Raw genomic sequence first — 25,241 nt, forward strand, 5'->3', positions numbered from 1 at the left:
TCCAAATGACAGAAAATCTTCAATGATGTCAACTTTGTACCTCTGACTGTGTATGTAAAACCACCCCCCCAAACCTACCCCACCCTAAGTTAAAAGTGCCCCCTCTTACAGTGGCATAAATAGTAAAGTTACATATTGGTCTCTACAGAGGTGTCCTCTCTCTCTCTCTCTCTCTCTCTCTCTCTCTCTCTCTCTCTCTCTCTCAAAAAAATGAGAAAACAGACATACCCAACTCTAAATATCGAAGATGTTTTTGTACAGCATGTCTGAGAAATGTGTATACCAGAGAACATGACAGTTTGTTAGTGCAAACTAATGATTTCTAAAAATAGAAATACATGCACTTAGTGAACTTAAAAGCCCCCTGATGTAGTCTACAGTTACACATAACAATCTCCTGTCCTTCTGCAAATCTTAGTTCCTTTAATTGTCCAAAATGGTTTTCCAGTGAAAATGAGCAGGTAGTTCTGATGCTGGGAGACGTGGCAGTGCATAAGGGAAACGTGGCACTGAGCTTGATAATAAGATGAGGAAAGAGTGCAGGGGGTAACCTGCATGGAGATGTAAATACTGCCCTTAACTGAAGGCATGGGGATTACTACCCTTAGCCAATTAGCCTTGATGCATGTGATGCAAACTGCAGCATCGCTCTCTGCTTCGATCAGTGGGGGGAAAAGGGGAACTGGATTCAGACAACAGCCAATGCTGGGCCCTGACTTTACGGTCCCGGGGTACTGATATGCAGGCATTAGGGATAAAGCACAGGACTGCTCCTATGCCAAGCCCAAAAGCAAAGCACATTCAAGCAGCATTGTCTGAATTATCAAGAAGGCTGCTCACCCTGTAAAAATATTGCTAGCAGTAATTTTGTATGGGTTTGACACTTGCTTAGTTTGATTGTAAATATTGCTACCCTAACAGAATGCATGGTGGTAACCTGCACGGAGTGACAGTTACTACCATAAGAAGCTTGCGGGCACACTGGATGGACCAGTGGTCTTTTTCTGCTATCATTTCTATGTTACCTTGTCAACTGACCATAGTTAAAGTAATATAGCTGGTTAAGTGGTTATAGTATAAACAAAAGACAACATGTATCTGGGCCTATCAGCCCTTTTCCCCGACGCCCACCCAGTAAATGAGAAAGGGACCTCTCCCCATTCCCTCCTAGTAAAAGTAAGAATTGCAATTCAGGGGGTCCGGTCACAGTGTCACCGCTCCCTCCCTGGTTTGTGAAAATGACATTTCAAAACATTCTCCTCTCCTCTCCCTCCTCCCCCTCCTCCCCCCTCCCTTTCCCTCTACTCTGGTCGCAACTCTTTTCACTCACCTGGCACCTATAAAAGCTTCTTTCTGCCATTGGGATTGCGGTATGCTACGACCACTCCTGGTGGCATCCATCATGGCTCTAAAAGTTAGCCGGATACGTGCCCCAAATATTCAAAAGTTGGCATTCAGGCACATTATCTGGCTAAATGCCTTTGAATATGGACCCCAATGTATTTTATGTTTTGTGAACTGTTACCAGATAATCTTGTCAATACAAATATTGAAAAAGAGACATAACTCAGAGCTTCCCTTAAGTACTGTGATCAGCAATGGACCCCCCCCCCCCCTCCCCCTCACTGCAGGAACGTTGTCCTTGCCCTGGGAAGTATCTGAAGAATGCTGAGTATGTTCTGAGGAAGGATCGCTGAGCTTTGAGGGTTTAGTCTTCTTAGAAATTAGACTTGGAAATAAATTTTACAAAGTCTTGAAAGTTACACAGAGGGCTGATGAAACTGAGCCAGGAAAATTGTTTGGTTTGGTGAAAGGCTCAGAATTTCAGAAACTCTTTGGACGGGATTCTGAGAAGTCTGGAACACATTACCAGTGAATTGCAGTATTGCAGTTGTGGTGCTGTATAATAGGATTAGGAGACGGGGAGTATTTTAAAGAAAAGGGTGGATGCAGGGACTTTAGCGCTGTGCAGGAAAATGGAGATGCAGGGATATTGTAAGAAAGTGGGAAGCCGGGGGAAGGGAAGCATGAGGGGGTGTAATCCAGTTTGTTACAGAAGTAACTATGAGTGAAGGCAGGAGCACCTAAGGGACTTGGAAACTCTATCCAGGCCTCTTAAAGACTCTCAGCTGTACATGCTTATGCCTCTGTTTACCTAATATAATTGAGTAACAATAATTATCATATTGTTACTTCTCCTTTACTCATCTTCTTACTGGGACTCCAACTCCCAGGTCTTTTGCTTCTTTAAAGTTCCCTCTCCTTTGAAATCGTTTTTACTTTCACCTCTGGTTGTCTTCTTGCTATGCTCTCTAGTGCCTGGGGTGTATGGTGTGTCAACTCATCACAGTATCACAGCCTATAGAGAATTCATTTGTTTTCCAAACAGTTATTAGAATTCTCTGCACTATGTATTTCATAGAAACATAGAAACATAGAAATGACGGCAGAAGAAGACCAACCGGTCCATCCAGTCTGCCCAGCAAGCTTCACACATTTGTTCTCATACTTAACTGTTTTCTCTTGGCTCTTAGTAACCTTATGTTCTAATTCCCTTTTCACACCCCACCATTAATGTAGAGAGCAGTGCTGGAGCTGCTTCCAAGTGAAATATTAAGTTTGATTAGTTGGGTAAGCGGCAGCATAGCTCTCTGCCATGAAGCAGAGGGCAATGCTGGAAATGTGTGAAGTATCAGTTTTTCTTTTCCCCTGTCATTGAAGCAAGGAGTCATGCCGGACATGCACCGAAAGTGAAGAATGCCTGAAAGTCACATTAACTATCATCAAATATTGAAAAGCCTAATAATTGGTAATACCTATAAGCCCATGAACCCATCCTGTTTTTTTTTCTTTTTTTTTTTCTTTTCTTTTTTAATTGGGAGATGGATGCCCTTCATCCTTCTACTCTGTGAAGGTGGACACCTACCACCGGCCACTGGCATCCCGCTCCGTTAATGCCTCTGTGGCTACTGCCGCTCCATGCAGTGTTTTACTACCTGCTCTTTATATGCGTCCTCTAGAACTGATGGATCCCATCCCTGGGTTTTTTTATTATTTATTTAATTGGGAGATGACAGCCCTCCATCCTTCCGCTCCGTGAAGGTGGACACCTACCACTGGCCACTGGAGTCCCGCTCCGTGAATGCCTCTGTGGCTACTGCCGCTCTGTGCAGTATTTTACTACCTGCTCTTTATATGGACACCTACCACTGGCCACTGGCATCCCGCTCCGTGAATGCCTCTGTGGCTACTGCCGCTCCGTGCAGTATTTTACTACCTGCTCTTTATATGTGTCCTCTAGACCGATGGATCCCATCCCTGTTTTGTTTTTGTTTTTGTTTTTTATTTAATTGGGAGATGACAGCCCTACATCCTTCCGCTCCATGAAGGTGGGACACCTACCACTGGCCACTGGCATCCCGCTCCGTGAATGCCTCTGTGGCTACTGCCGCTCCGTGCAGTATTTTACTACCTGCTCTTTATATGCGTCCTCTGGACCTGATGGATCCACAATATTTATCCCATGCCCCTTTGAAGTGCTTCACAGTTTTGGACTTCACCACTTCCTCTCCGGAAGGGCATTCCAGGCATCCACCACTCTCTCCGTGAAGAAATTCTTCCTGACATTGGTTCTTAGTCTTCCTCCTTGGAGCCTCAGCTCGTGACCTCTGGTTCTGCTGATTTTTTTCTGTTGGAAAAGGTTTGTTCATTGTCTTTGGATCGTTAAAGTTTTTCAAGTATCTGAAATTTGAATCATATCACCCTGCTCCTCCTTTCCTCCAGGGTGTACATATTTAGATTCTTCAATCTCTCCTCGTATGTCAACCGATGAAGACCCTCCACCTTCCTGGTCGCCCTTCTCTGTACCGCCTCCAACTTGTCCTTGTCTCTTTGTAGATACGGTCTCCAGAACTGAACACAGTACTCAGGTGAGGCCTCACCAAGGACCTGTACAAGGGGATTATCACTTCCCTTTCTTACTCGATATTCCTCTCTCTATGCATCCCAGCATTCTTCTGGCTTTTGCAATCGCCTTGTCGCATTGTTTCGCCGACTTCATATCATTAGACACTATCACCCCAAGGTCTCTCTCCTGCTCCGTGCACATCAGCCTTTCCCCCCCCATCGAATACAGTTTCATTCGGATTTCCACTACCCCAAATGCATGACTTTGCACTTCTTGGCATTGAATTTCAGCTGCCATATCTTCGACCACTCTTCCAGCTTCCTTAAATCCCGTCTCATTCTCTCCACTCCTTCCGGCGTGTCCACTCTGTTGCAGATCTTAGTGTCGTCCCGCAAAAAGACAAACCTTACCTTCTATCCCGTCCGCAATGTCGCTCACAAAGATATTGAACAGGAACCGGTCCCAACACCGATCCTTGCGGTACAACACCACTTAAAACCGCTCTCTCTTCAGAGAAAGTTCCATTTACCATCACGCATTGTCTTCTGTTCGTCAACAGTTTGCAATCCAGGGTCACCACTTCGGCACTCACTCCCAAGCTTTTTGTTTTATTCCCAGTCCTCCTGTGCGGAACCGTATCAAAAGCTTTGCTGCAATCCAAGTAGATGACATCTAGCGCTCGTCCTTGATCCAATTCCTTGGTTACCCAGTCGAAAAAGTCAATCAGATTTGTCTGACAGGATCTTCCCCCTGGTGGAATCCATGCTGCCTCTGGTCCATCAATTCTCCGGAATGTAGATATTTCACTATTCTCTCTTTCAACAGTGACTCCATTACTTTTCCCACCACCGAAGTGAGGCTAACCGGTCTGTAGTTACCAGCCTCTTCTCTGTTCCCACTCTTGTGAAGCGGGACCCACCACCGCTCTTCTCCAATCACTCGGCACCACTCCCGTTTCTAGGGATCTATTGAACAGGTCACACAGCGGACCCGCCAGCACATCTCTGAGCTCCCTCAGAATCCTTGGATGAATCCCATCAGGCCCCATGGCTTTGTCCACTTTCAGATTCTTTAGCTCTTCCCATACATTTTCTACTGTAAAATGATTTTCATCTATTCCACTACCCTCCAGCTTCTTGTGTAGAAATGGTCCTTCTCCAGGGTCTTCTTTAGTGAATACAGAGCTGAAGTATTCATTTAATATTTCTGCCATTTCTTCGTCTCTCTCCACACATTGATCATTTCCACCTTTCAATTTCACTATACCACTATGGACTTTCTCTTTTCGCTGATGTATCTGAAAAATGTTTTGTCACCATTTTTTATCTCCTTGGCAATCCTCTCTTCCGCTTGACTTTTTGCCAACTTGATTAATTTCTTCGTCTCCCTCAGTTGAATCAAATATTCTTCTTGTGCTCCTCCCTTTGGGATCTTTTATATTTTTTGAATGCTGTTCTTTTAGCTTTAATTTTGTCAGCCACCTCGTTGAGAACCAGATAGGTTTCATTTTCCTTTTGCTTTCTTTACATTTCTAACATAAAGAGTAGTTGCCTTGGTGATTGCTCCTTTTAGATTGATCCACTGCTGATCCACATCTCTCTCATTCTCCCATCCATTTAGTTCTTCCTCTAGGTACTTCCCCATTTCCTCAAAGTCTGTTTTTGAATTGTAAAACTCGGGTCTTTGTGGTTCTTTCCCTATTCTTTTAGTGATATTAAACCATATTGTTTGATGATCACTGGTGCTGAGGTGGGTGCCCACCTCGACATCAGAGACATTATCTGCATTAGTGAGCACTAAGTCGAGTATATTTCCTTCTCTCGTGGGTTCTAATACCATTTGTTTGAACAAAGCTACTTGCATGGCATCCACTATTGCTCTACTATTTTAGATTCTGCAGATGGGATTTTCCAGTCTACATCTGGCATATTAAAGTCACCCACGATCACCACTTCTCCCTTCTTACCTATCTTATGGATGTTCTTCAACCAGGTCTCTGTCCAGCTCTTCCTTTTGGTTCGGGGGCCTGTAAACCACTCCAATATAAATTGATGCTCCATCATCTGTTTTTAGGTCTACCCATAGTGCTTCTTCCTTGCCCCAACTTCCTTGTAGCTCAGATGCTTGGATATTGTTTTCTGACATAAAGAGCCACACCTCCCCCTTTTCTATCCACTCTGTCCTTCCTTAACAAGTTATAGCCTGTATTGCCGTATCCCAATCATGAGATTCTGTGAACCATGTCTCTGTGATAGCAACAATGTCCACTTCTGCCTCTATCATTAGGGCCTGCAGATCTGGTATTTTATTTCCCAAACTATGAGCATTTGTGGTCATAGCTTTCCAGGTACTCTCTTTAAGATTATTGCTTTTCCTGTACTCCTTATGAGACTTTTAGTTGAGATTTGTTATTCACTTCACTCTTTCCTTTTGCAGTTGTGCCACTGATGCCAGAGTTATCCATCTCAATTTGCTTTTTCTTTTGGTTATGTATCTTGAAATTCTGCATGCATTGGTTTTCTCTCTTTTCTGGTAACACTTCAATGTTTTTCTCTAGGACTTCAGTTTTTAATATAGGGAAGGCTTTTTGTTCTTGTTGCATTTAAATTCTACTTTAAATTCTATTGCATTCTCTACCTTCCACGCCAGTATTCCAATTTTGCTTCATTTGTTAAAATGCACCATTGCATGTAAGATGTGAAGGGCCGGGACTTAAAAACCCAACTGCATGCCTGATGAGAAAATACCCCAAGATAGAGAGATAAAATGGTCTGGAATACAGCACAGGTTTAGCAGTAGATACTGGACAGTGTGCAAAATGAGCTTTGTTGTGGGGTTTCTTTTTCAGGATTGGGCAAAGGCTGACAGACAGTCAGGAGGGCCTGAAGCAGCTGAAAGAGAGAAGCGAGCAGAGAAAGAAGAATTTGCTGGATTCTCTGCGACTGCAGGTGAAGGCTCTGCTGCTGGCACGACTAACACAAAGGGAAGACATTTTCAGCTAAGAGTCATAGAGCAGACTGGAACGCTCGCCCGATAACCTTTCCGGGAACTTGCTGCTAATCACTGTGGCACGCTGGAAGCGTAATGATGGGTCTCATGACTTCTGCAGCAATTTCCTGTAGATCTCTCCAAAATATCATCAGATACCAGGTGGAGGCTCTGCTTTCCTAGTGGGTCTTTGCCATTAGCCAGAGCCAAAGACATTCTGGCACATGCAGTCTTTCCTTTTCTTTTTTTTTTGCTCTTGATAGGAAAAAGTAAAACTGCAGATACCAGGATGTACAAGCCTGTGAATTGAAAGGCTCAGTCTTAAAACCTTGGGCTAGTGAGAAGCTTTGGATGATGATACCCCCATAGTCCATGACATACGAGCACAGAAATTTAGTGACAGTTCTGTTCACTGTCTTTACCCAATCACTCTTTGCAGCCCAAACATTCTGAAACTTCAAGGGAATTCTCTCGCTATGAGTAACAGATTTATCTATTAGACACCAAGATGCTTCTGGAAGGTTTGGTGTCTGGGATGTCAGGGTAATTATGGGAAAAATTGCTGAGTGATACCTTCCTGAGGAGTAAAACCTGTCAGAGTAGGAATAAGTCAGCATGCCATGACTTCATTTTACTCTTTCATTCTCACCTTTCCTCTCTGCCACCACATCCCACCTACCCACCCCCTCCCCTCACTACCTCAGATTTGGAGAGAACATTTTTGCAGGGCAGGGATTATGAAACCACCTGCCATCTTCTAGAACCGACTAGGAATCTTGATTGGCATTGAGCCTTTTTTTGCTATTATTATGTCTTTATGGCAGGAGTTCAAGTGTGATGCCACTGAACTCCGGTTGTGGATGGAGGAGAAGTACCAGATTGCAACAGACGAATCTTACCGTGATCCGAACAACATCCTGCGGAAGCTGAAGTGGCATGAGGCTGCCGAGAAGGAAATGAATGCAAATCAAGTTCAATTTAAAGAGTTCAAAAAGGTAAAACAAATAACTGAGGTAGAAAAATGACAATTGCATTGAGTGAAATGAATTACATGCTATTGAGGTGCAAAGGGTGATACAGCCTGTCTTCAGGGGTAGTAGGCAGATCAGCTCCCGAAGTGCCACAAACAGGTCTGGTTTTCAGGACATCCAGAATGAATATGCATGAGATATATTTGCATACAGTGGAGGCAGTGCATGCAAATATGCCTCATGCATATTCATTTCCAGGCCTGGTTGTGGCACTCCAGGACCGATGTTGCCTACCTCTGTCCTAATGAGAGTAAGGGATAGGGAAGGTCTGCATTAGGGTTCTTAATTTATTATTGCAATTCCCTGTATTTGGCGCTTTCAGCGAATACAATCTGTCCACTTCAAATAGTTCAAACTGCAAGAGGCTGCCTATTCATGGGGAGCTGTAGGCGGGAGTACATTACTTATTTACTGTGCTCCCTGCATTGGCTGCCCATTCAATAGCAGATTGATTATCAGATGGTGGTTCTTGTATATCAATATGCAGGGTCCATAGATCAAATTGATCTTATGATTCTATGCTCTGTCAAGATCACTGAGATCATCCCAGCAAGGGCTCCTTCGGATCGCCTGCTGGTATCATGATCATCTTTGCCAGACGCGAGAAAGGGCCTTTCCCATGGCTGCACCAAATGTATGGAATGCACTTCCACCCACTGTTAGAATAATATCTGATGTGCAAGCATCTAAGAAAGCTATAATAACTACTCTATTTAGCATAACAGAATGGAAGTGGTGAGCTTTCAGCAGTTTTTTACTTATTTATTTCTGTGATGTAAATGTTTACTGTCTTTGTTGTAAATTATGGATGTATGTTTATATTGTTTCCTGATCCAAACCGTAGGAAGGGTGCAGGCTATAAATCAGTTTTAAAGAAATAAATAAATAAAATGCATTATTATTTTTATTTTGCTCTTTTGATGTATTATTTTGCATAGCTATTTTTAATATAATGTATTTGATAATGTAATATAGTAACATAGTAATGACAACAGATATAAAGCAAATGACCAAAAGGTCCATCCAGTCTGCCCAGCAAGTTACTCATGGTAGTAACTTTTAAGGGTAGTAACTGCCACTCTGTGCAAGTTACCCCATGTCTTCTATTAAGGGTGGTAGCGTTAAGGATAATAACTGTCGCTCCATGCAGGTTACCCCCATGCCTTCTGTTAAAGGTAGTAAATGCCATACTATGCAGGTTACTCCCATGCACCCATTTCTCATTTCCAACATCTAGCATTTAGGGATCCGCAGTGTCTGTCCCATGCCCTTTTGAATTAATTTACTGTTTTTGTCCTCAACACCTCTTCCAGGAGGGCATTCTAGGCATCCATCACCCTCTCCATGAAGAAATACAGTATTTCCTGATGTTGGTCTGAGTCGTTCCCTCCGGAGTTTCATTTCATGACCCTAGTTCTATAGTTTCCTTTCCAACCGAAAAGGTTCAAAGTTGGTGCATCAGAAATACCTTTCAGGTATCTGAAGGCCTGTATCATATCTCCCCTGCACCTCCTCTCCTCCAGGGTTTACATACCTAGATCCTTCAGCCTCTTCTTGTAAGTTTTCTGATACAGACCCTACACCATTTTAGTTGCCTTTCTCTGACCTGATTCTGTTCTGTCTCTATCTCTTGAGATACGGGCTCCAGAACTGAACACAGGACTCCAGGTGAGGCCTCACCAAGGACTTGTACAAGGGCGTTATAATCTCCTTTCTCTTACTCACATTATCCCTCTCTCTGTGCAGCCCAGCATCCTTCTGACTTTAGCTATCGCCTTGTCACATTGCATCGCTGCCTTCAGATCACCAGACAATATTACTTCAAGGTCCCTCTCCAGGTCTGTGCACATCAGCATTTTGCCCGCCATCGCATACAGCTCTTTTCGATTACTGCACCCCAGATGCATGACTCTGCACTTCTTGGCATTGAATCCCAGCTGCCATATCTTTGACCATTCTTCAAACTTTCTTAAATCTCTTTTCATTCTCTCCACTCCCTCAGGCAATTTCATTTTGTTGCAGATATTAGTATCATCCACAAAAAGACAAACGTTACCTTCTATTCCTTCCACAATGTCGCTCGCAAAGATATTGAACAGAACCAGTCTCAAAACCAATTCTTCAGGCACTCCACTTAACACCATTCTTTCTTCAGAGTAAGTTCCATTTACCATTACACACTGTCTCCTGTTAGTCAGCCGATTTGTAATCTACTCCACCACCTTGGCGCCCACTCCCAAGTTTCTCATTTTATTTATAAGCCTCCTATGCAGGACTGTATCAAAAGCTTTACTGAAATCCAAGGAAATCACATTGAGTGCCCTTCCTTGATCCATTTCTCTTGTCACACAAAAAAATCTATCAGATTTGCCTGACAGGAACTTCCCCTGGTGAATCCATGCTTCTTCATGTCCAGCAACCTACCAGATTGGAGATGGTTCACTATGCTTTTCTTCAGCAGAGTCTCCATTAATTTTCCCACCACCAAATTAAGGCTGACTAGCCTATAGTTTCCAGCATCCTCTCTGCTATCACTCTTCTTGAAGCAGGACAACATCTGCTCTTCTCCAGTCCTACTGTGTTGGGTGAAAAAATTGAAATAGTTAATGAAAGAAAAGATGATAACATTTGTGTGGGTGCATGTATAAGCAAGTTTGTCTGCAAATCTATACTGAGGCCTTGAATTCAGAGAATGATAATGTTGATCTTGACTAGATGGTGGCCATTGACTGCCCTTATAGCATTAAGAACAAAAGCTATGATGAAAGTGGGAGGACTGTTATCTCATGTTAAGACAATTAAATCAGTCACATTAGATGGCTTCAGCTTCACAAACACCAATACATGAGCTAGGACTGCACTTTAGCTATCAAGTAAATCACGAGAAGTGTAGAATAAATCTTCTGTGGTCCAAGAATCTTTCATCAATAAATTGTTATTATTATTATTATTATTATGGCAACTCCACTGTTAAACATATGATATTCCGATTCAATTCAAGGGTCCCTAGACATGGATCCCGTGTTTTGCCAAGCTGGCTGCGTCGGGAGGGACAGCACAGTTAGAGAATCATTCTGTAAGAACAAATGTAATCATCACAATTTTGAAGGACCAACCAACAAAACAATGGGTACAACCGACAGTATCATAGAGACATGTTAAAAACAGCAAGGGGTGTAGAAAAACATACCTTTCTCTGTACAAGGTAACAGGTTACAGGGAGTGCACCTAAGTTACAGTACATCAGTGATTTAAACTCTCAGAAGGTTTTGGTGCGAAAAAACTGACCAATCAGAACACAAGAATGACTAGCCAATCAGAACACAACAAGCGATACTCAGGTGAAAAAACTCCATTCGAGTTCACAATTCAAACCATTAGGTGCCACAGTGTCTAAAAGATAAAGCTATTTTTACTCCCTCTTTATTAAAATCTCAGAATAATTACCCCCCCCCCCCCCCCCCCCCGGTGTGGGAGGACAGACGACAAAGAAGCAGGGAGCAGGGGATCGTAAGTTTATTACGACCCGTGAGGCACAGTTTCTAATGGCCGAATTTCCAGTCACTCCAGCGTTTTATGTTTTACCTAAAGTTCATAAATCTCTGGTAAATCCCCCTGGGCGACCCATCATATCAGGGATAGGATCCTTACTGGAACCGCTGTCCAAATTTATTGACATTTTTTGAGACCCTTTGTACCACAGATCAAGTCATATGTGAAAGACACTACACATTTTATTTCTATACTAAATGATTTAACATTGCCATCTGAATCATGTTACTTGGTCACATGATTCATATACATTGAACCTCAGACCTGGTCACATAAGGGTTCCGACTGATTTTCTATTAGATCTGGTCCATATAGCTTTGACAAAAAACTACTTTTCTTTTGATTCCAAGTTTTACCAGCAGGTGAAAGGCACAGCTATGGGCGCTACTATGGCTCCGAGCTTGGCCTGCCTCTATGTTGCAACATTTGAGGAGAAACATATATATATTCATCAGACTGGTCTAATTTTTTACATCTATGGCTCAGATACATCGACGATGTTTTTCTGATTTGGCTGGGTACTGACGTGCAGTTTTTTGTATTTTTAGATTGGCTCAATAACTATAATAAAAACTTACAATTCAGTCATAACATTCAATCTACACAGATTTCTTTTCTTGACATTTTGATCTCCATGGATGATAAAAGTTTTTCCACCACAATTTTCCATAAGGACACCGACCGTAATACCCTGTTGAAGTTTGACAGCTGTCACCCACGCCTCCTTAACAATAATATCCCTTTGGGCCAGTTCTTAAGGCTTTGCTGGCTTTGTTCCACGAAGGATGAATTTATAATACAGGCTAAGCAGATGACAGCTCAGGTCAGTGTGAGAGGGTACCCTCGGAAGGTTCTAAGGAATGCATTTAAACGAGCTTTGTATGTTAATCGGGATTTGCTTTTCCTACCGAAAAATCAATCTGAAGAGAATGCTGTTAATTGTATCCTCCCCTTTTCAACCAAAAGTAATGCTATCTCTAACATTATACAGAAACACTAGTCGGCATTGACCCTGAACACTGTCTTGAATACCTCTCTTCGTTTTACGTATCATAGAGGTAAAAATTTAAGAGACATGTTTGTCCATACGGGACATTATTCAAACATTACACAAACTCATGCTGTAAGTGGTCACAGTCCCTGTGGCCACTGTTCAGTGTGCTCTTTAACGATGGTCATTTAGCGCTTCACACACCTGACCACAAAGAGAACATATGTCCTGCGTGATTCCTCTGACTGCACTTCTTTTGGGGGTGGTATAGTATTAGTTGCCCCTGTTTAAAATTGTATGTAGGTAAGACATCCTGGATGATTAAAACCTGTATCATTGAACATCGTTCAAATATCAATATCCATCGTGAGAATGCCCCTCTGGTGGAACACTGGACCCAGCATTCCCACACAGTAGCTGATTTAAAGTTCTTTGTCCTCGATGTGGTCCATCTTCCTGCACGGGGGGGAGGGGGGTAAATATTCTGAGATTTTAATAAAGAGGGAGCAAAAATGGATTTATCTTTTGGACACTGTGGCACCTAATGGTTTGAATTGTGAACTCGAATGGAGTCTTTTCATCTGAGTATCGCTTGTTGTGTTCTGATTGGCTATTCATTCTTGTGTTCTGATTGGTCATTTTTTTCGCGACAAAACCTTCTGAGAGTTTAAATCACTGATGTACTGTAACTTAGGTGCACTCCCTGTAACCTGTTACCTTGTACAGAGAAAGGTATGTTTTGCGACACCCCTTGCTGTTTTTAACATGTCTCTGTGATACTGTCAGTTGTACCCATTGTTATGTTGGCTGGTCCTTCAAAATTGTGATGATTACATTTGTTTTTACAGAATGATTCTCTAACTGTGCTGTCCCTCCCGACGCAGCCAGCTTGGTGAAACACGGGGTCCGTGTCGGGGGACCCTTGAATTGAATCTGAATATCATATGTTTAACAGTGGAGTTGCCATAATAATAATAATAAAAATTTATTGATGAAAGAATCTTGGACTAAAAGAAGATTTATTCTGCACTTCTTGTGATTCAGCTTCACAAAACCATAACCAACTTCAGCAACATCACTCTAGAATCATTCCAAGATATTTGCTTTAGTATACATAGAGCAGAAGGAGGGACATGCACACCATAGATTGAAAAAGATGTGCCGAAGTTTCCTGGTTGCTAGGGGCTAGAATTGTGGATCTTCCCCATGATCTTTGACTTATTTAAGTAACTCTGTCTTTCCAGGTTGGCAACCAGCTAATCAAAGAGGACCATTATGCTAAAGATGCTATTCAGGCTACTGTGGTAGAGCTGAGTAGGAATTGGGAAGAACTTAACAACAAGATGATGGAGCGAGGAGACAAGCTAAGGCAGGCTGGACAGCAAGAGCAACTCATGGAGCTACTCCAGGTCAGATGAGAATGGCATTTAGATTAATCTTGAAATTTCAGCCTGGCAACCTACCACTGACAAAGAAAGTGCTAGCTTTAAAGACCATCACCTATTGAAGTTATATATTTATGTTTTAGGGCTGTTGGAAAATGAATAAAACAGGATACCTTTTGAGAAGTTTGCATGTAGCTTTGCAGTACTGAATAGTTTGTCTAGAGACAAAATGAAAATTTTCATAATGTGCTAGATATTAGTAAATCTAGATGGTAATGAAAAGAGAAACTAAGGGATTAAGGATGTTCCTTTTGCAAAAAGGTTAAAAAGGAATATAACTGCGAGGAGTCTTTAGGAAACTCCCTCAGACCACCTTAAGGGACCGGGCATAGCTGTCTTACCCGGTCTTCCTTAAGATCCAGACCCTCAAGGAATCCTGGGTAAAGGGAGGAACCCCTCACTAGTATACAAGAACTCAGGACCTAGAAGGGTTAGAGAGGCCCCGGGGAGCAGGCAAGAAGCCAGCCTATGCTAAAACCTCCTATGTTTGATGTGTATACTATCTGAACTTAAGGTGAGCTGCATTTTTTGTTGGATTTGCTTTGCACTGTAAATTTGCACATAAAGGAAACAGCCAGAGTGTGCTTCCTTATTCCTCTTGGCTATTTCCCAAGCCGCTGTCACCCAAGTTACCACATATGGTGACAGAGTGGGATCTCCTGCCTAAGCTGAAGGAGTAGAAGAAAAAACCCTGGGGCCTTCAACTTCCACTCATTTAACTGAAGCTACAACAGGCTAAGAGGGTAGCTCGCCTGTGCAGTCAGGGTTCAAGCAGTAAGTCAGGGTCAAACAGACCAGCAGGTTTTTGGGGGTTTTTTTCCCCCTCTTCCTTCCCTGGAGAGATTCCCAGTTTGGACACAGCTCAGAAAGCAGGGAAGATGGAGCAAGTGATCCAGGTCTTGGCTACAGGGCAGTAGCAATTGCAGAACACCCTACAAATGCAAATTGACCAGCAGCAGGCACTACAAGAACAAGTTATGCAGCAAAACATAGTGCTAACGCAGGTAGCATAGGCTGCTATGTCCAGGCCACCTCCCTTGTCACCAGTCATACTTAAGATAGCACCGGGAGAAGACCCCGAGTGTTTCCTGAAGAACTTTGAATGGACCACTCACTTGGCAAGATGGCCAGAAGATATATGAACTATCTATTTGGGGAACCTCCTTACAGGGAGCAGTCAAGTTACCTTCCGAAATGCCAACCCGGAGGGAAGGGCTACCTATGCCAAAATCAAAACAGCCATCCTAAAGAAGGGCAGGACTTACCCTGGAAGCCTACAGACAGTGCTTTAGACAAGGAATTCTTCAAATAGAGGAAAACCCGCAGAACCTTTTCCACTGACTTAAGGATGTAGCTTGCAGTGGCTGTGCTCAGAAGAGAAATCCACATGGAGGTAGCGAACGAGGTTTTGCTAGAACAGTTCTTAGATGGCCTAGAAAACCTTATGCTAGAGATGGCGGAGGCCTATTGCCAATCTCAATCCATCCCTGAATCACCACAGGCTCAGGGGAGTCCCCCCTACCCAGGTAGAGGATGCCAGAGTCCTAAAGGCAGGAGAACCTGACAGCAGGTGGAGTCACCTCAACTACAAAAACCCATTGTACTACCATGTTGTAGCTGTGGTGGAAGGGCCAGTTTGCATGAGACTGTCCTTGCAAGGAAGAGGAACCAATGAATGTTAATGCTGTGGCCCCACACTTTTGTAATTTCATGGATGTCCCTAGCCAGGGAGTATCTACTGTTGTGATTGCGGTGGAGCTAGATGGTGTTCCAATCCAGTCTTTGGTGGACACTGGGAGTGTGACAATTCTCATCCGAAGGAGAGTTAGTAAAGCGGGTCCAGATTAACTATGACCAAATAGTGACCCTGGCATGCATCCATGGGGATCAAAAGCAATATCCAACAAGCCAGGTACAACTGAAGATCCTGGTCAACTAAGAAAAAATTGAGGTGAGAGTTCTTCCTTGGCTACCCTACCCTGTGGTGATAGGGCGGAACTGTCCAAACTTTAAGAGCCTGTGGAACCAGCTCATAACGTGTTCATCCAGTCACAACAATGAAGAACTGGAGTTTCCCTTGGATGATCCAGATCTGTATCATAAAGATTCTAAAAATCCTAAGTCCTGGAGGCAACACTGACAGTAAAAATATAGTTATGCTGCTAATTTAGAGGCAGCCGGGGAGGAAGGGTCGGAGTCAGGGGAAGAACAGCAACCCACCCAGAATGTCTTACCTGGCCGCTTTGAATGGGAAAAGGGGGTTACCCAGGGAGCTTCAAATGGGCCCAGAGGGAGGATAAGTCCTTTATGTGGGCCTGGACGCATATACAAAGGTGGATGGAAAGCCATTTCCTGGGTCACAACTAACAGAGCCTATTCCTCCTTATTTTGTAATGAAAGGGGACCTACTTTACCCACTTACAAAGGGAAGTCTTGAGGGGGAACTTATAGAACAACTCCTAGTTCCCAAATTATATCACGAGAAGGTTATGCAACTAGCTCACAGCCACCTTCTAGGGGGTCACCTAAAGGAGGAAAAGTCCCAAGAGCAAATGTTGGCACAGTTCTATTGGCCAGGCCTACAGCTGTCTTGCCAGGTCTTCCTTAAGAGCCATATCCACATGGAATCTTGGGTGAAGGGAGGAGCCCCTCACCAGTGAGCAAGAACTCCGGGCCTAGAAGGGTTAGAGAGGCCCCGGAAGCAGGGAGGAAGGCAGCCTACGCTAAAACCTCCTATGTTTCATGTGTGTACTACCTGAGCTTAAGGGAAGCTGCATTTTTGTTTCGATTTGCTTTGTACTGTATAGAACTTGCACACAAAAGAAACAGCCAGAGTCTGCCTCCTTATCCCAGCTGGCGATTTCCCAAGCCACTATGGTCCAAGTTACCACAATAACATTTTAAATATTTAAAAGGACCATGCATAGATTTATGTGAGAGACTGTTCAAGAGAGATATGAATGGTAGAGTCAGAGGGCATTAGCTATAATTGATTAAGAGTACATTTATTTTAAAATCAACATTATTTTATAGTGTAGATGGTAAGCCTCTAGAACTGTTTACTACTGAATCTAACTGAGATATCTTCCATAGAGATTTTTAAACATAAAGTTGACTTATTTTTTCCTGCTGAAACTATCAGTGGGTTCAGAGATGTTTAAAGAGCATAGCAAGCGTTTGAGCTACTGAGAAAAAGGCAGAACATGGTGGTCTCCAGCCTTTATTCTGTCATCATCAAGCATTATTCAATAAAGAAATAAGCTAAATGTTATTCCTTTGTGGGTTAGAAGTCTTTTTTCTATTAAGAATTGAACTGTAACTTGAGGATGAATCTGAATGTGATCTCACAAAAAGGAGAAGCAGCAAAAATAATAAAAATGTTTATTCAGAATTTTAGCATGCATAAACAGACATGGAAGTTTTGCAAACTGCAAAGGAAACCCTACGTCAGAGCTTTCCAAACTTTTCATGTTGGTGACACACTTTTTAGACAAACATAATTTCACGACACGGTAATTCAGTCTATTAGTAAACCAGAGGTTAAAGGTTAAAAGAACGAAACATATTTCGACAATTTATGTATGTTTCCTTAAATATATACATAAATAAAATGTTTCACGACACAACCTATCTCATGAAAACCTTAAATTTATATTAAAAATATATATTCCAAGATTCATGTTATTGTTATAATTTATGAGAAACAATAATAAAACAAATTGTCTGTCCCCCACACACTCATCTCTCTCCTCCCCCCAGCACATGTCTGGCCCCCCACACACTCATATCTCTCCCCCTCAAGCACATGTCTGTCCCCCCAGCACGTTTGTCCCCCATTCACTCATCTCTCTCCCCCCAGCACATGTCTGGCCCCCACACTCATGTACCTCGTCTTTTTGATTGTTGCCAGTTAAGTGCTTCACTCCCTTCCATGATCACCAGACACTGCTGCTTGCAGTCAGTACTCCTCATGGCCAGGCCTCATCGGCAGCAGCAGCCAATGCAAGGATGGCTGGGCTCGTTCCACCCACCAAGCCCCCCAAAAAAACGCGATTGACAGCAAAAATCACCCAATAATAAGCAACCCATAAACTGAAAAAAAAAAGTGACTCTCTAGAAAAAAAAAAGCCCAAACTCGCATCAAAGTTGACCGGGCTTGCGCGACACACCTGCACACTGCAGGCGACACAGTAACGTGTCCCGACACACAGTTTGGAAAGCTCTGCCCTACGTATTCCATGTCTTTAACTTATGTTCTCACTATCTGCTCTCTTCTGTGCAAATATATAGAGCAAGAAAGAGAGAGATTTTTTTTTTTTAATTTACAAAGTTGACATCCTATTTAGATCCTCACCAACATGGGGAAGGCTATGAGCACTTCTGTCTAATTTAGGGGGTCTGCTTCTCTCAGAGTAGCAAGTTTACTGGAGAGTTCTGCAGAGCTAGGCCTACTCTGAACTGGCCATCATTTCATGTTCCTGCTGCAGGATGCCAAAGGGAAGATTGAAAAAATTGAGAAAGTTTTGCAGGATGCAGAGATAGGTCATGACTTGCGTTCCAGTCGGGACTTGTTGAAGGAGCACTGGCAGCTGGAAAACGAGGCACGTGAGCTGGCAGAAAAGATGTCTTCCATTGTCTCCCATGCTAAGAAAATGGCATCCACTCATTTTGACTCTCAGAGGATTATGGAAGAGACGCACAAGTATCTCCAAAGGTCCTGCACCATCCTGTCTTTTCTATGTTCTTTTACGTTTCCTTTTTTGTTTGTCCTCTGCTCCCTCCTATTGTTTTCCCTATGCCTTATCAAGATACTCTATTTTGTCGTTTTGTGGCCATTACATAGGAGGCCCTATGGAGAAGAAAATTGTAGATCAAATCATGGATTACTTGCATGGCTTCTGTTCATCTTTTCCTCCATGGTCCTTCCTTTTGACAGCTGGCGTATGTCTAACTTATAACTTGTTAGAACCTTACTAGGGTAATGAGATCACTGACTTTGCTGCTGTAGCACAAAATACATGTTTACCAGCAGCATCTAGGAGTTTTCTTCCAAGTTATATTAAAATTTACTTAAGCCTTAAACTTGTTATTGAAGTGGGGGTGGGGAAGGGTGTATTTCACCCTGACTGGACAATCCGCCACCTTGAGCTTTGAGTATGTGAAGTATGTATGAGTTCTGCCTTGACAGTTTTGTACTGTCCCACACTGGGGACCTGGCAACCTCAGAGGGATGCTGCTGTCCTAAATCATCCTTTTTGTCTCCCTCCTGTAAACCTCTCCAGATTTGAGTCTCTGAAGGTGCCTCTGGCTCATAGGCATGAGCTGCTGCAGGCCACAGTGAATCAGTACCAGTTCTACCACTATCAAGATATGGAGATGAACTGGATCAGAGAGCGAATGCCAGTTGCCACCTCCACCAGCTGTAGCAAGTCCCTGGATATAGCACTGAGCATGCTGCAGAAACACAAGGTAACCCTCCCTTTTGCTTACCCTGTTATGACTACTTCCCGGGGGGGGGGGGGGGGGGGATCACCAGCAGGAACATTGACAAAAAGTGACAACGCCTTCTGTTATAAGCGTCAAAAGTACGAGAGGTAAAAACAAAAAACAAAATTGTACAATTCCCATATAGTCCATATATACAAATCTGGACCCAAATTACACAGGGAGCCTGAAGTCAGTTGGAAGATGTATCCTAGACCCATGCTTACCATGTACTTACAGTTTTGGAGCTGCTAATATGACTGAAACAGAAACCGTCTGAAAATGCTTTACTTTGCAGAGGTGGTAAGACACTCTGCCCTTGCAATATTGCTTTGCCAATTGATTAGTGACAAACCACCAATGACTATTCCAAGTTACTGCAGCAAAAAACTCCCCAACAAATTCCAATAAATATACAATTGTATTGTCCAATACTACAATCCCAATATATTCTCAGCTTGGCCTTCCATGTTTACTGCATTGAAAGATTGACCTAACAAGACTAAACAAGATAAACCAAACTGAAGCTATATTTACTTTTAGTACAAAAATGGGCTTTCTCTCACTTCTCCATTTCCATCTCTCTTTTCTGTTGTGGTATCCCTCATTCCCATTTCATTTGTCTATATCCTCTTTCGTTTTCTACTCTCCACTCCCCCCTTTCCAGATATATAATAGGGATTTCCATTTTATGGTTGGCTAAGCGTCTATAAGTATTTTATATAAATGAATGCACAAACCACATTTTTTTCATTATGGCTCATTTTTATCCATTTTGGGTATTTTGGGGGGTTTTTCCTGTTCATTTTAATGTTTATTTTGGTTTGATTAATTTGGTGAACTGAAATAAACATTATTAAAAAAAAAAAAATAGACAACCCAAACCAGGTCCACCCATGCCTCTACTGCTGCTTCATGGAGCTTCCATAAGCTCCCTCCAAAACCCCATCCCCCAATCAGCTGAGACCAGCCTCCCTGGCCCCCACTTACCTCTTCCGTGGGGTGTTGACCCCCAGCCCTGCGAGCAGCTCCAAAGTGACATCAAAATAGTGCCAGTCTCAGGGCCAGTCAATGTCATTTTCTTGTATGGCCTTACAATAGATGCAGTGGTGCAGGGATCGAATGGGAATCTCACCTGCTCCTTTCTTCTGCCAAGACCCCCATGAAAGAGATAAGTAGGAGCCAGAAAGGTCCTTAGTCCTGGCTAATTTCTGCAGGGGGCGAGGAGTAGAGCAGTTGGGGGTGGAGGGGAGGCCCTGGCCGAGTTTGGCTCTGCCAAAGCCAAGTAGGCCCAGGCCCCAGTATATTGGTAGATGATGATGGGGGCTGGAAAGGCCCCCAGGAGGCCACTTTTTTTTTTAAACAAAAGAAAAATACACAAAACTTTTAGGCTGGATCGGCCAATTGGTCATCCCTAATATTTAATTAGCTCTTTCTTGCTCTTTACCTTCCTATCAGGTCTATCCTGTAAAGTGCGGCCGCGTTTACCCTGCTCCTAAGCCGCTTTTTACTCACTTTCCGGCTGCGTTAGCCCTTCCTGCGATCCCGAATCCCCTTTAACCTACTCCTACCACGTCCTAAATTCCCCGAGCAACCCCTTCCGCACGCGGCATGCATATTGCATGCAAACGAGCGAATTAGCTATTCCCTAGCATCCCGTAACCCGCGCCCCGACTATCGCTAGTTTTCCCTGCCGTTTTGTTGCCCGTTTAACCTGCAAACTTACCGCCTACCCTGACCCCTGCGGTAGAGGCAGGGGTAAGGGTAGGTGGCAAGCTTTCCCCCAGCACCCGCTCACCTGCCCTGGCCGCGATCAGGGGTGCTGGTCTCCGTGGCAGCCCCAGTCCTCTCCCCTGCTCCTGAAGCCAAAAAAAAAAGCGAAAAAAATGTTACAGCCCCCCTCCGATGTCCGGACTGGGGCTGCCACGGAGACTGCAACGGCGAAGCAACGGCGAAGCAAAAAAAACGGCGAAGCAACAGCGAAGCAAAAAAAAAACCAAAAGCAATTTTGGTTTTTTTTTTCCAAAAGCGAAAAAACCAAAAGCAAAAAGTAAGTCGCTTCGCCGCTTCACTCTTCCCTCCTCCCGGAGCAGGGCGCGAAAAGCAGCCTTGCTCCGGGAGGAGGGAAACGGCGAAGCGACTTACTTTTTGCTTTTGGTTTTTTTTTTTTTTGCTTCGCCGCTGTGTCTCTCCTCCTCCCGAGCAGGGCGCGAAAAGCAGCCTTGCTCCAGGAGGAGGAGAGACACAGCGGCGAAGCAAAAAAAAACCAAAAGCAATTTTGGTTTTTTTTTTTCAAAAAGCGACAATTTTGGTTTTTTTCCAAAAGCGACTTACTTTTGCAGCCATCAGCAGGAACACGATCGTAGCTCCTCCCGACGAAGACAAAGATGGCCACCTGCACGGGGGAAAGCGTACAATTGGCCGCTCAAGACGTGGCGTCACGACATTTGGCGTCTCGGGATGTGACGCCACGTCTTGAGCGGCCAATTGTACGCTTTCCCCCGTGCAGGCGGCCATCTTCGTCTTTGTCGGGAGGAGCTACGATCGTGTTCCTGCTGATGGCTGCAAAAGTAAGTTGTGCAGGCGTCCAAAAGCGACTTACTTTTGGGATCTTGACAGATCCCAAAAGTAAGTCGCTTTTGGAAAAAAACCAAAATTGTCGCTTTTTGAAAAAAAAAAAACAAAATTGCTTTTGGGTTTTTTTTGCTTCGCCGCTGTGTCTCTCCTCCTCCCGGAGCAAGGCTGCTTTTCGCTCCCTGCTCCGGGAGGAGATGAGACACAGCGGCGAAGCAAAAAAAAAAAAACCAAAAGCAAGAAGTAAGTCGCTTCGCCGCTTCCCTCCTCCCGGAGCAAGGCTGCTTTTCGCGCCCTGCTCCGGGAGGAGGGAAGAGTGAAGCGGCAAAGCGACTTACTATTTGCTTTTGGTTTTTTCGCTTTTTTTTTGCTTCGCCGCTGTCATCTCTTCTCCCCTCCTCCCTGGTATCTGTCATTTCAAATGACATTTGAAATGACAGATACCAGCGTGGCGTGAAGCCTTAGGCCTGCGCACCCAGGATACTGTATAGGCGCTCTATCCAGTAAAATGGGTTGCGCGGACCTAAGGCTTCACGGACGCGGTTTACATTTAAATAAAATTAGTGTTCAGGATCGAGCGGTAGGTGAGCTGCACTGTGCATGCGGCAACCGCGGGTGCCGCAGGCACTAACGCAGCTCTTCCTACCGCTCGGTACTGGATAGACCTGTATGTTACTTTATTGTTTTATGATCCCTTTTTCATTATTTCCTTTTCCCTTCCTCTTGCATCTCTCTTTCTTTTTTTAATGTTTTCTTTTATGCCCTTGTACAGGAATTACTGTCAGAGGTGAACACTCACAAGCAGCAGGTGCAGAGAGTGTGGGATAAGGGGAAAAGCCTGATTGAGTCTAAACACCCTGCCACTCCTAGCATTGACGAGAAATGTCAGGAGCTCCAGCTCTGCTGGGCAGACCTGGAGAAGGCATGCGAGAAGAGGACACTTTTTCTGCAGAACTTCGTTGATTTCCAGCAGGTAACATACGATCTAGTGGTTCCCAACACTTATTCTCTAGGCAACTCACACAGAATGTGCAACAAACCCACAAGACCCCTCACAATATCAAATGAATGAAAAATGATCATTTTTATCTATGTTTTTCTGTCCATCATTTTCTGTCATGAACATTGAATAGCTAGGGACCCTCATTTTCAGTTTTTATTTTAGTTTTTCCTGGGAATTCCAATGTTATGACAAAAAACCCCCAAACTTTTCTGCTGCTTTTTCTCCTGCATGTTATAACAAAGTCATTTTTTCACTGATATATTTTTTTTTTTTGTTATAATATTGAAATTCCCCGGAAAAATAAAATAAAAACTGAAAACAAAGGGTCCCTATATATGGCTTTCGCTGCTCAGATTTTATGAAGATAAAGCAATGAAGATGATAATTCCATTTCAGTATAAAAAGTTCAACGTCACAGACTGGCTGTACTGTCCCTTGCTCTTTATTTTCTTCAGATGAGATTTCAATTTACGACTTACTTCTGAGTTTTCCATGGCCCTCTTTTGGGTTCTGATGTACAAGTTCAGAAACCATCGGTCTAAATTGTTTGCATCGGTCACTTCAGGCCCATAAGCAACAGCCCATACTGTAGATATTTTCTGTGCGTGAGAATTCCCATGATGGTTGGCTTTATATCCAGCTCCCTAACTGAGAACTGCCCCCCCCCCCCACACACACACACACACACTGTCTGTAGCAAAATTCTGCAAGGAATAGCAGTACAGTTTGGCCTGTTCTCAATGTCCACATTGCTAAGTGCAGAAATCTGATGCTAGAAGTGCCTTCTCATATGTTACACTACAAGAAATGCACATGCAAAACAGTTATTAATCATTGTAACTTAAGTCTAATGAAAAGACTGTCTGCCTGGGCAAATCAGCTTAAATGTCTATAAATCTTTTTTTTTTTTTTGATGGCTATGATATAATTTGCAACCTCATCTTTTGAGACCAGCATGGGGAAACTAACAGTTAAGATCTGATAAGACATTCAGGCATGAGCATTGCACAGACAAATGTTACTAATATTGTAGTCCATATTGAGTAAGTCTGTGAGGGGGAAGTTATCTGGCTAAAACTACCTGGAAAACTAACAGGGTATTCAGCGGAACTTACCTGGATAAGTGTTCTGCTGCATATACCCAAATAAAGTTATCCAAATAACTTTAAGATAGGTATTTATCTGACTAGACCTACCTGGCTAAGTTTGTCTGGGCAGCGCTGAATATCAGCACCATTTGGACAAAGCAAAACCGCACCCCAGGAATGCTCCCGGCGCTGACTCATTTTTGCTGGGATGAGTTACCAGGTCAAACGATGGCTGGGGAGCAGGGAGAAATATTCAAATCTCAGATTCTGTCTGGCTAATTAAAAAAGTTAGTTGGACAAAGCCTTTAAATATTGATATCACTGTTTTTTTTTAAATTTTTTGTTTGTTTTATTTTAAAGTTCCTTTTGGATGTATCAGACCTAGGGAATCGTGTGGCAGAGAAGCTTCCACTGGTGTCTAGTAATGACTATGGCAAGGATGAAGTTGCAACGCTGAAACTCATCAAAAAACACAAGGTATCCCTATTGAAGTCCATGGTCCATTTTTTCTGTGAAAGGATTTCAGCAGTAACAGGGGCATCATCAGGTACTGGCATGCAGGGACTTTTCTCTGCAACTTGTGTACCAGTGCTTCAAATGTCATTCATTCTTTCCCACTGGCACCAGCCTTGGAACAGCTGATGCTTTCCAGCACTGCATGGCTGTCAGTGAGTTTGAGCTCCTGCACTGTTCTCATGAGACTGCGAGACTGTAAGAACAGCATGGGAGCGCAAGCACCACACAGCTCAAACCCATTGAGAGCTGTGCGTTGCCGAAAGTCATCAGTTGTTCCAGGGATGATGGCAGCAACTAAGAAACATTTGAGCAAATTTGGGAGATGGGGCCTGGCTGAAGTGGCTGGGAGACGTGATGTCAGTTTACACAATTGCTTAATGACACTAGGACCGAGTTTTCTGTGCACTAGATTTGAAAGTAGTTGTCACCCTGGTTTTGTGTTTTTAGGGGTTTATTTTCAAACAGGCCGATGCAATATGGCTGTGCTAAAACAGTGCATCCAAATTTGGTGCCCACAGTTTCAACGCGCGCACAGACTCCTCTCATGGGCGCTCAGTGCTGTACTTAAATGGAGCACAAATAAAAAGGGTGGCCAAGACGTATGCGGGTGGTCAAAAAAGAGCGTCCTTAGCACTTCACAGCATTGGACATCCGTATAGCAT

At 43.5% G+C, this 25,241-nt stretch overlaps 1 protein-coding gene across 1 annotated transcript in view; it reads left to right on the forward strand.

Annotated features, from left to right (window-relative positions):
• The window catches only part of SPTBN5 (spectrin beta, non-erythrocytic 5), a 341,199-nt gene that overhangs the window by 133,349 nt on the left and 182,609 nt on the right, over window positions 1-25,241 (forward strand). The window contains exons 25-31 of the mRNA XM_029597445.1: window positions 6,756-6,855; window positions 7,720-7,890; window positions 13,714-13,878; window positions 18,402-18,628; window positions 19,197-19,383; window positions 22,745-22,945; window positions 24,424-24,540. Of these exons, the coding sequence (XP_029453305.1) occupies window positions 6,756-6,855; window positions 7,720-7,890; window positions 13,714-13,878; window positions 18,402-18,628; window positions 19,197-19,383; window positions 22,745-22,945; window positions 24,424-24,540 (1,168 nt within the window). The remainder of the gene's footprint in view (window positions 1-6,755; window positions 6,856-7,719; window positions 7,891-13,713; window positions 13,879-18,401; window positions 18,629-19,196; window positions 19,384-22,744; window positions 22,946-24,423; window positions 24,541-25,241) is intronic.

This window comes from Rhinatrema bivittatum, chromosome 4 (assembly GCF_901001135.1).
Source record: "Rhinatrema bivittatum chromosome 4, aRhiBiv1.1, whole genome shotgun sequence".
NCBI classification, from domain to species: Eukaryota; Metazoa; Chordata; class Amphibia; order Gymnophiona; family Rhinatrematidae; genus Rhinatrema; species Rhinatrema bivittatum.